This window comes from Vidua chalybeata, chromosome 7 (genome assembly GCF_026979565.1).
Source record: "Vidua chalybeata isolate OUT-0048 chromosome 7, bVidCha1 merged haplotype, whole genome shotgun sequence".
NCBI lineage: Eukaryota > Metazoa > Chordata > Aves > Passeriformes > Viduidae > Vidua > Vidua chalybeata.
This window is the reverse complement of record NC_071536.1, coordinates 29,824,043-29,838,471: the sequence shown is the minus strand read 5'-3', so window position 1 is coordinate 29,838,471 and position 14,429 is coordinate 29,824,043. Positions and strand designations below refer to the sequence as shown.

The 14,429-nt window shown below is 49.2% G+C and overlaps 1 protein-coding gene across 1 annotated transcript in view; it reads right to left on the bottom strand.

Moving 5' to 3' along the window:
- Positions 1-446: 446 nt before the first annotated feature.
- Positions 447-14,429, bottom strand: part of LOC128791057 (TGF-beta receptor type-2-like) — a 30,900-nt gene continuing 16,917 nt past the window's right edge. Inside the window, exons 2-7 of the mRNA XM_053948392.1 lie at positions 12,083-12,233; positions 10,129-10,331; positions 6,307-7,115; positions 6,053-6,194; positions 4,729-4,856; positions 447-948 (exon numbers count right to left, since the gene is read on the bottom strand). Coding sequence (XP_053804367.1) covers positions 736-948; positions 4,729-4,856; positions 6,053-6,194; positions 6,307-7,115; positions 10,129-10,331; positions 12,083-12,233 — 1,646 coding nt within the window. The 3' untranslated portion in view covers positions 447-735. The remainder of the gene's footprint in view (positions 949-4,728; positions 4,857-6,052; positions 6,195-6,306; positions 7,116-10,128; positions 10,332-12,082; positions 12,234-14,429) is intronic.

The following is a 14,429-nucleotide window of genomic DNA, read 5'->3' as shown; positions in this document are numbered from 1 at the left end:
GGTGGCTGGAAACTGGTCTGATGGAGGAAAGGGTTGTCTAGATATCCTGTGTGGAAAATTTTTAGGGTGAAGCAGCCATGTCTACACCAGTGACTTCTTTTTTCTCTCTCAAAGAAGCTTCACACACCCACCTGAAGTATCAACCCAGGAATTCCCCAGTGAGGAAAGGTATGTTGGAGTTGCATTGTATCAGGCTTTTACAAACTGGATTCTTGTGGATCTTTGGACAATGTTGCATGAGTGATTTTCTTGGATGTCAGCATTTCTTCCATAGAGGGTGTGGTACATCTCATGATGTCTTTTTCTGCTACAACAGATTTTGTGTGTGTATGTGTAGGCTATTAAAAAGAGGAAAATTGTTTTAATCACTGCAGAATAAGGTAGAAAAGAAACTAATGATGACAATATGGAAGGACTTAAAAAAGATAGACGTGGAATTCAGCTGCTTATTAATAAAAGATTAAACATTATTATTTTAAAAAATAATAAAAGGAATGCTTTGCATCATTATACATTTTAAGTAAGTACAAAGTCAGTTCATATAATAATGTTTCACTTTAACCAAAATATTGATTCCTCAGTTCATTGTATCTGTGGGAGGAAACAGATCTTATAAATAATTTATGTACTAGATCTTAGTTCCATTTTGAAAAACAGTGAGGTTTTTTCCCCCATGAGCTAAATGCTTCTCTCTTATCCTCTTGTTCCTCGTGATGAGGACTTTTGCCTGCTGCATCACTGAATGTTTCTGCTCCCATCACTGTCCTGGAGCTCCCCACCTGGAGAAGCTGTTTTGCTGGCCTCGTTGTCCATGTTGTTGTTGAGGATGTCATCACAATCCATCTGTGCCATCAGGTTGAAGCGCTCAGCCACGCAGTGGGCGGTGAGCCGAGCCTCGGGGTCGTGGTCCCAGCACTCCGTGATGGTGTCGCACAGGAAGCGCATTCCCTGCAGTCAGAAGGGCTGAAATTAGGATCAGAAGGCAGGAAGAAAAGGATCTAACAAAGTCTTAGTGGTTTACCAGACTTCTGACAGTCTTCTGCATAAGGGCTGGTTTTGGCCAAGCTTAAGCACAAGAGGAATGAGCCTCGGTAAGTTGTGGAAGTGCTGATGCTTCCACTGGCACTGCTTGTGTTAGAGCAGCAGCCTCAGCTCTCACAGCATCTGCTCCCAAATGTTCCCCATGCTCCCTGGAAATTGGTTTGTGTTGGCTGAGAGACTTAGAGCCTGTTTCCTTCCAGCCTGTATTTATTTCCTGTCTAAGCCTTGCCCATTTGGATCAGAGCACCCTAAAATCAGGAGGGACAGGAGAGGTGTGGACAGTGACTTGTAGGCTGCTGGCTGAGCCCAGGCCTCTGGGTTTGAGCTGCACCCTGCCTGTTACACCTGGAGGGAGGGGTTGGGGACGGGGGGAGGTGGTTTTCAAAGGTAGGTTTGGAAATAATTTTTTAAGTCTGACTTCTTGTTTTAGTGGCATTCTGAAAGGCTGTGCTGTGCCAAACACTCATTTCAGCGTGCAGCTGAACCTTGTTCTCTTATCACAAAACAGTGTTTTGGTTGAGATGGGCTGAGGTGCTTCCCAGTTTACTCCAGAGCAGATGGCGTTCCTCTCAGCTACAATGCTTACATCTCCCAGAAAGCTGGGGGTTTTTGTCCAATTGTGTAGGGCTCTGAAAAGAGTCACAATATTTTGGGCCTAGCAACAAAATAAAGGGAAATACTCAGCTGGTGCTTTCCCCACTCTTTAGCTAGTAGCACAGCTAGCACCAGAAGCTGTGTTGAACCTTCCCTCGCCCATGTAATTCCATCATGTGCTATTGCTCTTGGCATCATTGTCAACTAAAGTTGGAACACAGTGGAAAAATCATTATTCTAAATAAAGCTTCGTGTTTTTCAGTGGGTTTTATGTATTTCTTAATTTGCAATTAAGAGAACCCTGAAGTTTCACATGGACCCACACAAGAGGAAAATCCAAGTCCTATAGAGATACAGGGTCAGTTCCATCTGCCCTTACTCAGAACTCACTGCTCACAGCTAAGGTTCATTGTGCTAAGTCTTCTATAATAGACACAGATTGGAGACAACAGGATTGTAGAGCAAAACTGACAGATGGTGTGTTTCAGCACCTCTGACGTCACTTATTTATTAGCTTAGTTGAAAGGATTTGAGGGGAATTGATTACATGCAAAAATGAGCTAGCTTAGGTGAAGCTTTTAAAGTCATCCTGTTCTCAAACAGGACATTCAAGATTTTCTGTACTTATTTTTCTCTTAAATCATAACATTTATTTGCAGTTTGCCTTGTAGTGATGATGTTCTTTTGAGTGGTATAACTGAAACACCTTGTTTGGCTTACAAAATGAACTTAGTTTGGCTTTTATATTTGATATCTGTTTTTCTAAGATTCCAAAGGATGCTGAGTTGTACAAATGTATTTTTAGTGGCAATATTGACTTAAGCTGCCAGTGCTCCTTCCTGTCCTGCACCAGCCTCTGGTTGTGACAGTACATCACTCTGTTCAGCTGTTTTGTGAACCAGGTTCAGGAATTTACCTGGCCTAAAAAACCTTTTTCCCCCCTTTTTTTAATGTGCTGGGGTGTGAAACAAGGTAGAAGCACAGACCTAAGGGGTCCATAAGTTATCTGGGAAAGGGGGGACGAATTTCTTCAGCTGACTTTGTTGTGGGGCCTTGCAGGCAGTTGCTCTCAAGGTGCTGTTGGGTGAGTCAGCCCTGTCAGGGAAATTAGTGCTGACACTTGCTGAAAATCAAACCATGGTCTTCACTTGACTGAGAGCAATCCTGACAGTTGAAACGTGGAAGTTTGTATGACTTATTGTCATTGGTGGGAACATCTATCGGTGCCTCCCATTCAGATGAGCCAATTGTCGCCCTTTCTCGATGTCACCCAACACCTCCTCCCACGGAAAGCCAGCCTGGACCCCCAGAGTGGCACAAGCTGATGCTTTCTGCTGCTTCCCAGCAGATGGTGCTGCCCCATTCCTCATCCTAGGGAAAACTGTTGCAAAATGCCCAGAGAATGCTGTGAAGCTAGGCTTGTAAGGAGATGTTTATTGGACCAGCAGAGATTAATTACAGAAAAACTTACAGCAACATGATGTGGCTTTTCTGTTCCTCTTCCCTAGTGACCATCAGGTGATCAGTAAAAGTTCCCACCTTATAAGCCTTGCTCTCTTTGTCTGCTAGACCAACCCAACTACAGCAACATTATTTCTAGGACGTGACTGCAGTCCCTTCAGCCCTGAGAACAGCAGTTATGTTCACACTCTATCAAAGTGTGATTTTTGACAACCCAAGCCTCTGTATATTTTTTCTGTGGTTTCAAAGTTTATCAGAGACCCTGTGAGGTGAATTTCTGAGCTGAATACTCAAAGGCTTCAAAAACATGTGGCACTGCTGATTGAAGTTCCTGTATTTGCCTTTGTCAATGAAAAAGGCTGGGTGAGCTCCAGAAATGGACTCACCAACTGATAAACTCCCCAGGGCTCCCGCAGAAGCCACGGATTCATTTGATCCTGTTTGCAGTTTTGGTCAGTTAGGTCAGCTGCGAGTCTTTGGACAAACATAGTTTTGAGAGGAGACATTGTAGGGAACATGTGGCCTCCTAATGTTGAGAAATTCTCTTTCCTTTTGCAAAGCTTGCCTCTGTGTGCCAGCAGGGCAGAGAGGGAGCAGAGGCAGTGTGTTTTACGGGTGGATATTGCAAAATGCACTGAGCACTGCAAGGCTCTGAAAGCCAGCAGGCTCCATGTTCTAGCTTGATTTTCAGGTGAATGGGAGTGTTGATCAGAAGTTGGGTGTTTTTCCACAAAACATGTGAAATTCAAGAAGTCCTAAAGTCAGGCAAGGTGTGGAAGTCACGATCAGTGTGCCTGTTATCCCTTGTGTCCTTTGTGTGTGGCAGAAAGCACTGGCCTGGGGCAGAGGACCCTGTCAGGGCCAGGAGGGAGCTCTGTTTCTGTAGCTGGTTGCTCTGGGTGTGCTTGTAGGTGGTTTTAACAGAGCACATTTTGTCACTGCTGAAAAGTTCCTGTTCTAGAACACTGGGTTATGCCCTCTGTGCTGACACATTTGCTTTCAGACCTTCTGAAGGCTGGTGAAAGACTTCTCTTAACAAGCCCTGAGCCTTGCAGAGTCGCTGTTCTCAGCTTCACTCACTTTTCCTGAGTGTTTCACATGAAGGAGATGCTTCCTAATTTGCTCTTCCTTGTAGTAATGGAAATTTCTCTCACATTGAAGGTAATATTGAGCTTGAAAAATCCAGGCAGAAGGCAGGATGTGCCTCCCTTCCCCTTTGTCCCTGCTTTGAATGGCTGTGTGGGGGGGACTTCATGTTTCCTGAGCCTTCCAGACAAGGTGCTAGGGGGAGAAGTGGGGCAAAATCCAATGATTCATGGGAAGAGCTGTACTGAAGTGCTCCATTTTGGTGTTATCCTCAGGGTAACTGAAACCCATCACCTGCCACTTACAACTTCCTGATCATGGCTATTGATCAGCACACTCTGCTGTACCTTGGCTGGTGGCTTTTGTGCAATAAGGAAATGAGTCCAGTGGGACTTGTGTGGGCCCAGCCATCCACAGTGGAGCTGAAAGTAGATCCCAGGAGTTCTGCCCACTTTTCCTTTGACTATGAATTTAATTTTTCAGGCTGGTTTAGTGAGGAAGTACAATATGTGTTGCTCTTTTCTGAACCAGTTGCTCCCAGCTTACCTGGTGCACCAGCCAGCTGCTTGGGATCTCGGGCCGGCCTCTGCCATGCAGCACGATGTCCCTCATGGTATCCACACAAGGCTGCTCCTGCACTTTTGACCCAAAAGGTAGCTCATAATTCTTTACCTCTGCAAGGAAGCAACAGCAGCATTACAGGATGTTTCTAATGCATTCCCTGCTTTGTTTTGCTATGGCCCACCAGATGAGAATGGATTTGTTTTTAACAGTCTGCAAAAAAATAAGCAGATCTGGAAACAATTGAGAATTTGAACACAAAAATGTAGTGCTGGGTTTTCACACAGAGGTTCTTTTCAGAGACAGCACTCAGGAACCATCTGACCTCCTCGCCAGACCCAAAAGATGCAGTACAAAGGACCTGGTTTGTCTTTGGGTGAGACAATTTGAGCAGGCAGAAAGTACGGTGCTGGTGAAGGATGGGAGAGGTGACTATGACATGAAAATTTCCAGATTTCTGCCACAGGCAGGGAATGGGTTAGAGGAGAAATGGCCCTTCTGGAAGAGCAACCCCATGTGGTGGAAGACCAAGGAGAAACTGGCTGCTGGCAGAGGTGAGAGGCCATCCTGGTTTCTGCTGGCTCCCATCCAGATGTGAATGCAGGTGAGATATGAGCGGGGAGAGATGGCCTGGGAATGGTGGCTTGGGAACAAAGGATGCATGCGGCATCCAGATCAGGCAAGGGCCTTCCCCTGCCGACCATGGGGCTTGCAGGGCAGTTGGAGCAGCTTTCTGGCCAAGGGTTGGAGGGTTCCTGCACTTCTATGGGCTTGTATTGTGAGTAGGTGGGATAGGGAAGGAAGGTAAATGGGAGCAGGCAGAAGGCAGGCAGGGGCTAACTCCAGGGCAGTTAATTAAATGTTTTCTTACACACGATTGTAGATGCCAGGATGTGGCTCTGGGAGGTGACAGGGTATGTCATACTGTCAGAGGCTGGGGTTTGTGAGACCCCATTGCAACATAAGCTCTCTGGTGTTGTCTGAAGGAAAAAATGGGTGAGGAGGGATAGGCACCTTTGGCTGTTCCTGCTTGGTTTGCTTTGCATCATCAGCACAGGCTCCATGGGACTTGGCAGCTCATCAGCTTTGAGCAGGGGCTGGACCAGATGTCCCCATGGCATCCTGTCCTGCTCCTTGACCACTGAGCCACCCCCCTTCAGCCACTGCACACAGAGCAGGGGAATCTGTCACCAACTCTTGGCAGCCCTGCAGAGACCTGGACCACCCAAGTCACGTCTTATGCCATGAGCTGGGATGTGGAAGTAAGGGAGCAAAAAGGCACACAGCGACCTGGGTGTGATGCTCCTACCTCCTACCACTTCACATCTGGAGGCCATTTCCCACAAAACAAGGGCCATGGAGTAGACATCCATCTGCTTGAAAGACTCCAGGTCTTCCAGGTTCACTCTGGACTCCAGGACCTCTGGGGCCATATACCTGGCAGTGCCCACCTGGCCACAGAGAGGAGACAGGCATTAGCAGGGGTGGGCGAGGACTTTGGCCGCAGGACATGGGGGTGGCTGGCAAAGGCTCCTCCAGAGAGGGCTGATGGGTCATACTTGCCTGCCCACTGTTGGCAAAGTCATCCACTGTGAGGGAGGGGTCGAGGCGTATGGCGATGCCGAAGTCGCAGAGCACGCACTCCTGCTCGTTCTTCACCAGGACGTTTGTGCTCTTGATGTCGCGGTGGGCGATGGGGATTTTCGGGCGGCCGCAGGCGGTGTAGTCGCTGTGAAGGTGGGCCACCCCACTCACCAGGGACCCAGCCATCTTCTGCAGGTCCATCCAGCTCAGCACGTGGTGGGAGAGGTAGTCCTTGAGGTTGCCCCGGCTGTGGTAGGCGGTGATGAGCCAGTACTCCCGGCGGGGCCCCGTGCCCCGGTCCTCGGCAGTGAGGAACTGCAGGACGCTGTCGTGCCTGAGGCTGGTGTCAGTGAAGATCTGGCTCTCGTTCTTCCAGGAGGAGTATTCCTCGCAGGGGAAGATCTTCACGGCCACGGTCTCGTACTGCCCCGAGCGGCTGTGGCTCAGCTTGGCCCTCCACACCTCCGCGAACTGCCCTTTGCCCACCATCTCGTCCAGCTCGATGGGGAGCAGCTCAGCGGGGCGGCTGCTGGCACAGCCGGGGCTGGTGCTGGCTGGGCTCTCATCCATCAGTACAGACAACTTCTCCTCCCGCTCAGCTGCTTTCCCCTGCTCTGGCAGCACTGGGGACTGTCCCTGTTTCCCATCCCACGCCTTGGCTCTCTTGCGTCGCTTCTGCGTGCGGCAGAGGTAAAATATCACCGTGATCATCACTGCCACCAGCAGCGGGGGCAGGAGGCTGATGGCTGCCACTGGGATCACCTCTTTGCTCTGCAGCATGGAGTAGCCTGAGGGGAGAAAAGAAAAGGCGAGGTGCTGCTGCGGGTCTGCCACAGCTCCTTTTCATCACGCGGAGGAGGAAAATATGCAAAGCTGTTAATGGAGCGCAGCCCTTCGCGGGGCCGCACAAGGGCTCATCCCGACACAGAGCCCAGATGTAGGCACTTAGCAAGGGGGCTGATTGGTTTTGGTCTCAAATTTATCTTCATTTATCAACAGAATACACAGGCCAGTATCACTTGGATGGGACAGTGTGGTACAAGAGACTGCAAAAGGCATTTTGGGGGTCCCAAGCGCTGCTTGCACTCGTGGCAAGGGGAGCTTGGCTGGAAATAACAATGATAAATCCAAGGCAAGGCTCGAACACAGCAAATCTCTGAGGGGGCCTGGGGCTGGAGCTTTGCTGGACCCCTGTGGTACACAGAGAGTCAAGAAGGATGCTGGGGGTGAGCAGTCCGCAGGACCACCCAGCGCAGGGGAGTGCCTGGATGCTTTGCAGGATAATTAGCACACAGGAGCATCATTTCAGTGCTTGTCTGGCAGTGCTGGCATCTCCTTCCTCAGCCCGTTACAACAGCATCCCCAACAACTGCCAGGGCATGGCTGCGTTTGTTTTATTTCTTTTAAACCCTCTGTTGGCCTTCAGATTGTCAGGGGGAGGACACGCACACAAAGCCATAACCCTCACACAACATATAATTGTCTGATCCTTTGATGTTCGTGATTCCTGGAATAAACATGCTGACTTCAGTCGAGATATTCAAGTAAAATCTTACTCAGAGCTTTTTCTGCCAAGTATAATAACCCAGGGGAAGAGGGATAAGAATCATTCCATAAGCAAAACTCTCGCTGCTTGACCTCAGTGTGTGGAGATCATAATTCAGGTTCTGGAAAAACAGAGCATTTAGCTATTTTCCTTGGCAAATTTAAAAAAAATGTGCTGCAGCTAATTTCTGCAAGGCTGTGAAAGCATTTCTAAAATAGGCATCAGGTTTAAACCACAAGATCAACCTAAACTGATATAAATCAATAACTAACTCAGGAATATGTTTATTTTGGAAAGTATTGGGCTTGGATATCACCTACTGCTTTAATGGATTTACCCGATGCTTTGGATCCCATCTTTGAAACTCTGAAGAAAGAGAAGATATTTTTAAGGGAGTTGCATGCACAAGTCTCAAAAAGGGGAAGTTAACACAGCTTCAGGAAATTCCTACGTAAGGATGTCCCTTCCTGATGGAAGTCTTTTGATACACAGGGGCTGCAGCAGGGCTTAGACCCCTTCTATGGAAAGCAAATGTTGTTGATCTGGCAATAACCACAGGTCTGTAAACCCACACCTTGTTGAGCATTGCTGTGTGGGTTTCTCCATCCCTGCTGAGGGGATGTGGACCTCCAGGGCTGGGCTCAGCTGGAGCACAGGTGGAAAGGACTTCCCATGCTTCACCCTACCCAGCATCTTCCCGAGGTCTCACCTGGACTTCTGTGTGCACAGCTTTAGGAAATGATGGCTCTGTGTGCTCATTAGTGTGGTCTCTGGTATCTGATGGAGTCCCCTGCACTCCTAGTGTGAGGGCAATGCCACCAAGCAGCCCAGACCTGAAAGCAAAGCTTAAGGAATCAAGAAACAGGAAAAAAATCTGCCTGCTTCAGCTGCCAGAGAAGTGCTCGTTTCTCTGCTCAGGAGTTGTCTAGACCATTGAATGTGACAATAATTTAATATTTAGAATGCAAATGATCCCTTAAAGTGGAAGAGAAGGATGTAAAGAATGGGGTCTGTGAGCCTGGGGTTTGCCTAGGCTGGCCCCTGGCCCCTATCTAAGAGGAGAGAGTTGCTGAAGACCTGCCATGGTCTGGCTCTGACTTCCAGCGCTTTCCACGCCAGCTGACAGGAGGAGGCTGGATATGGAGTCTCTGCTGGGGGCGGCATTTCCAATGAGCCAGTTGTCATTTTTGTGTGAAATTGTGAAATCCCGGCAGCAGCTTTGGGATTTGACTATCTCTCCCTAGAAGTATGTGTACCTGTTATGTTTGGCTGGGGAAGCAGCAAAGAACCGCCAAATTTAGCATCATTTTCTTCCATTAAAGTGGCTTGTTTGTTCAGAGAATTTGCATTTCATGTGATGTTTTTCTTTTTTCCTTATGTTGCAGGAGAAGCTATGCCACTGGCTTGCAGGTTCTGCTTAGGCTCATTTTCAGCATCTCCTTGTTGTGTGATTATGGAAAATTGGAGGCGTTTCATTTTGCTTTTGTTACAGGTCAGATTCTTGATGGACACTTGGATAAACCTGATCCACTTGGAGTTGGGGAGGTTTAGACAAGCCCCCAAAGGCTCTGGTTGGAAATATTTTCAAAATATACAACCCTCCTGAGGTACAGAAGTGAGCAGCCTCTTAGTTTTCCCTCCAGTGGATTTACAGCTCCCGTTGGATCTCCAGCCATGTGCAGCAGTGTGCCAAGCCACGCTCACGTGTGTGCTCAGCACCCGGCTGGCTCCAGCTGTCCCTTCCCAGGAGAAACACTGCTGCAGGAGAGGAGAGCAGCAGGGGAGGCATTCCTGTGTGCCCAGTCCTACACCCCAGCATCTCCACCTCTTCGGGTTACAGCCGTGGGGGATGCCAGCAGTTCCTGTGGGTGTCTTCTGGGGCAGGATTTGCTCCAACACAATTTATTTAAAGCTTTCAGAGCTTTTGACTCACACTACGTTACACCAGCCCCTGGGTTCCCCAGCTGATTCAACCTGTGCTGAAAGCACAGCCCATTGAGAGATATGGTGGATTTTCCATCACCTGATGTTTCCAGACAAAGGCTGGAGGTATTGCTGCGAGGAATGCTTTGGCCACAGACAAAATGCTGGGCTCAGTAACAGGGTAGAGATTTTAACTGGCTTTTATATGGGGAGGTCAAAGAAGATGGCAGAAGAGGCTCTTTTGCCATCTCCTACTCCGCAGGAAATACAAGAGATTTGGCATTGGTGCTGGGTGCTGCACCCCCATAAATGACATCAACAAAAGCACTCACCATTGGTGTGGTTTTCAAAGATGAGTTTGTCGTTGCATTCCTGCTCGTCCACACAGCCACAGATGTAGATGATGCTGTCCTCGCTGGGCTGGGGGCTCATGATGCAGCGTGAGGTGTTGTAGTTGGGGACCATGAGGTTTTCGATGGGGCGGTGGGGGTTGTGGCAGAGCGTGCTGATCCTGATGCTCTCGTTGTCCTGTCTCCTGCATGTGAGAAATGAACCAACACAGCGTTAGCCCGGCAGCTTGGCCCTTGTGTCACCTGTGCGTCACCTTAAACCTGGTTCTAAGATCATTTCTTTCAGGCTGTGTAGGGAATGACTATTTGCAGTGGCTGTGGTATAACTCTACTTACATGTACTTATAGGACCAGTGATGGGGATGACTGGGCCTGCACAGGCTACAGCATTGCAGCTACTCCTGGGTGCATTAAAGGAAATGACAACCATTCATTACTTCTCCAGGAACAGCCTCTGCCTCCTGACCTGGTGGTGCAAAGAGTGGGGATGAAGGTATGGAGAGATTTCACAATGTCTTTGAGGTCAGCTGGGAAGTCAGACATAAAAGCCAAGGAAAGAACCTAAATTCATCACCCTCTCCCTGGTGAAGTCCCCCAGTGTCAGCACTCCCCACACTTTTTTGTGGCTACCAGGTAATTTGACAGAGGAGCTCCCAGATGAGGAGTCCTAGGAGGGTGAGATCCCTTCTGAAGCTGCTGCTGTGACTGAGATACCCACTCAGGACAAGTTTGGACGATCCACATATGCCTCTGCAAGTGAGCAGCAAGCAGCAAGGCTGGCCTGGAGGTGAGCCCTGCCTGCAGGGATCTTGTTCTCTGGATGAAGCAGAGAATGGGAAGGGAGGTAATGGAAGGGGCTGGCAGGGTATTTGTGACTGCGTGGCTGCCTCAGCCCATCCGATACACGATGCTGGGTGCAGCTCCATCCTGTGCAGTGGGATTGCTTGCCTGGCATGGGGATTCCTGCTGCAGGGGCCTTGCTTTTTCCTGTGCATGTAAGCTGTAAATGGAAAAACCCAGCAACACACTGGATTGCCTACCCAGGATTTAAGGTGCCTTCTCCATGCATGTGTACGGGAATTTGGGGCAGAGGGTGGATTTTGTTGTTTGTTTGTTTGGGTTTCTTGTTGTGTTTTGCTTTTTAAAAATCCATAATGCAACAATTAGGTTGAGGCAAACTCCTACTGAAAGCTGGCATAGAGCAGTCACGCTAATTAGCAGGTTGAGATAAAGCCTAGCGATAAGTGCTTGGCTGGCTTTCACTTTGGCAGCCAAATTAAAAAGGAAAGTGGAGGAAAATCACTCTGGGCAGACCCAAAATGGATGCTTTTTTAGTTTTGCTCATGGGGACCAAAAAGCTGGGGGAGGCACTCTTCCGGGCCAAACCATGCAGTGTGTGCTTGGCCTGAAATGCAAGACTGTGTTTCCTGTCCAGGCACCTCTCGCAGGGGCAGAAAAGGACTTTTTCCAGGGGATGGGAAAGAGGTGGGTTAAGGTAACCCCAGTGTGGTGCCAGCTCAGATGTCCGTGTGCTGCATGGGGACTGACCTTGGCTGCACCCCTGCATGTGAACTGAGGTTTCACCTGCCTGATGCAAGAGGACATCACAGGTTTGGAGGTCAAGGTTGCTGGTTTGCCCTTGAGTTCAGCTTGTAAAGCTTAATTCAGAGGTTTATGGGAGTTTATAGTTCCTGCAGCAAACTTGCCACACTTTCAGCTCAAAAGCTGAATCTATTTAGAAAATAAACTGGTACTAATTACGGGGCAGACCAAATGATTTTTTTACTGTGCATTGTAATTTTAATTATACTGGGAGTCAAGGAAAGAGGAAGAGAAAGTCCTGAATTACTGCAATAGGCAAAAACACAAGCACAGGGGTATACACATGAACCCCTTCCTCCCCCTGTCTCCCCTTGGAGAGGGAATTTCCTCTTACCATATTGCCACGCAGATCTCGTAGGGGTCCTCGCAGTAGGAGTTGAGGTTGCAGTTGCTGTAGCACACCTTCTCCTCGCAGGCTGGGGCTGTGGAGTCGCACCACTTGCACAGGTTGGTCTTGAGGCTGCGGCGGGCGCCGGCACCGCAGGCTGCGGAGCAGAGAGGGGCTGCAGGTGAGCGCGGCCGTGCTCGCCCTCAGCGGGGAAAAACAACCACCATTCCCAGCGATTCACAAAGCCAGGGGAGAAGGAGCCTCCACTGACCCCATTTCTCCATGTATTATTTCTTAAATGCTTTTGTCTGGCTCTCCTTTGCCCAGTCATTTGTGCTTTGTGTTATCCCAAAGCCTCGAGGAGATGGGGGAATGCTGCGGGCAGGTCCCGCCAGACAGAAGCCTGGGAGACCACAGAGAATCACGTTTTCTCTCTGCTTTTCCCGCACCATTTATCATCAAGGGGAAATTTACTTCTTCCTCTACCACCCAGGCTCAAATTGGCACTTCCCCTCATCCTGAGCACATTCGGTGTTTGAAAATGGACATCTCCGGGTCGCTCTATGCCTCAAGACTTCATTTATTCCCCTCTCAGCAGGAAGAGAGGTGCTGGGGAGGGGTGTACAGCTAGGCTGGAACAGCTCCTGCCTCTCCTGCTTCCTCCTTGTCCCCCGCTTCCTATTCAATGAGGCCATGCTGGGAAACCTGTTTGCTACCCACTCCCCAAGAATCTGTGGCTGAGACTTCCCCAGCTCTGGGGCAACAGGGGCTGCTCCCTCCAGGGCTCCACTGCCCACCGTGCCCCATCCCAGCATGAGATGTTCTCCTGCCCCTCGAGCCTCAGATCTGCCACAGCAGCAGGAATAACTGCTGCCTGTGGGGAGCTGCTCCGCCTGTATCTCACAGGCATAACATTATCTCTATTTTTATAGAAAGGGTGCATGAACTATGCTTGGTTAAGGGATAAATCCCAGCTAAATTTAAACTTCCTGTCTTAAGGCTGCTAAATGTCTTTTTAAAAAATGCCACTGAGTGGCTTATGTAGAAATATTTATTTATGCTTTTTTTTTTAACTTAAATATATGCACTCCAAAGTGTTCAGGTATGAACCTGAACTACAGCAGCTAATTTTTTGAAGCTTTGGGCCATCCATTATTCTCTGGCTGCCATGTCCTTGAACCACCCATCAGTGCTGGGTACTCCCAGCCCCTGTGGAAAGGGCAGTCATAGCTCACTGTGCTGCCGCAGCCCTCACAGAGTTTTCCATCACCAGCTGTAAGTCTGAAGAAAAAAAAATTGCAGAATTCCTGACTATGGCTTGGGGAGCCTCAGCCTCTGCAAGGAGGGTCCTTCTGATCCAGCACAGCCATGGGTGCCCCCACGTCTGTCAGTGACATGCAGGAACTCCTGTGTGGTAACATCTGTGACCTGCCTGTGTTCCACAGCTGAGCCCATGGATGCTTTTCACTGTCCCAACAGCAAAATGGGTATTCAACTTCCCTGCTCCCCAAATCCAGGGCATGCAGCCTGCTCTGACAGCATCCCATGTGCCTGCTCTGCTTTCCTCACCAGCCCAGGACCCCCTCCCTGCAACAGTCGTAAAGAACTGCTGGAAGGCTCCCACACAGAAATAAACCATTTACAAGCTCCCATGGCCTTATATGTAGGGCCAAGGTTAATGCTGGGGGAAACCTGGGTGCAGAGGAAAAGTCTGTTGCATCTGGAGGTTGGAAGGAGGAAATTTTGGCTTAAATGACCCATGCCAGGCTTAAAATGCAGCTCAGCGGGGATTGTGCTGTGCCAGGTTTTGGGGGAGTAGGGAGCAGGGTAGGTGAAGATGTTGCCCACAACCTCTTACTCAGCATCTCACCCCATCCATGAGGCTGCTCTGGCCCTGCTGGGGCACCCAGCACAAAATCCATCTGGATTTTGTGGGTGACCTCAAGAGATCCAGTTACCCACATTCATTTGAGGGTTAGCTACTAAAACCATGGCTTCAGTGGGATTTGAAGCACCTGCAGCCAGCATGAGCTACCCTCACCTCCCTGCCTTGCTCTGCTAGAGCAGAGCTTGCAAAATCTGAGGCAAAACTCCACTGGAGGATGAGAATTTTGGGTGTGGAACAGAAATCAAGCCCATCATTCGTGTGCAGCCTTCAACCTACAGCAGTAGCCACTGCACCCTACAAACTCCGTTTGGGTAAATTCAAGGGAACAGAGAATTGAAGGAAAGCTGGTTTCTCACCCCAAACCCAAGCCCTACCACACCCAGGCCTATGCTCTGGTGGTGTCACTGCCACAGTTCCTCTTCCACCCCTTCAGCTCAACCCATCCACACCACGGCTCGTGCTGTG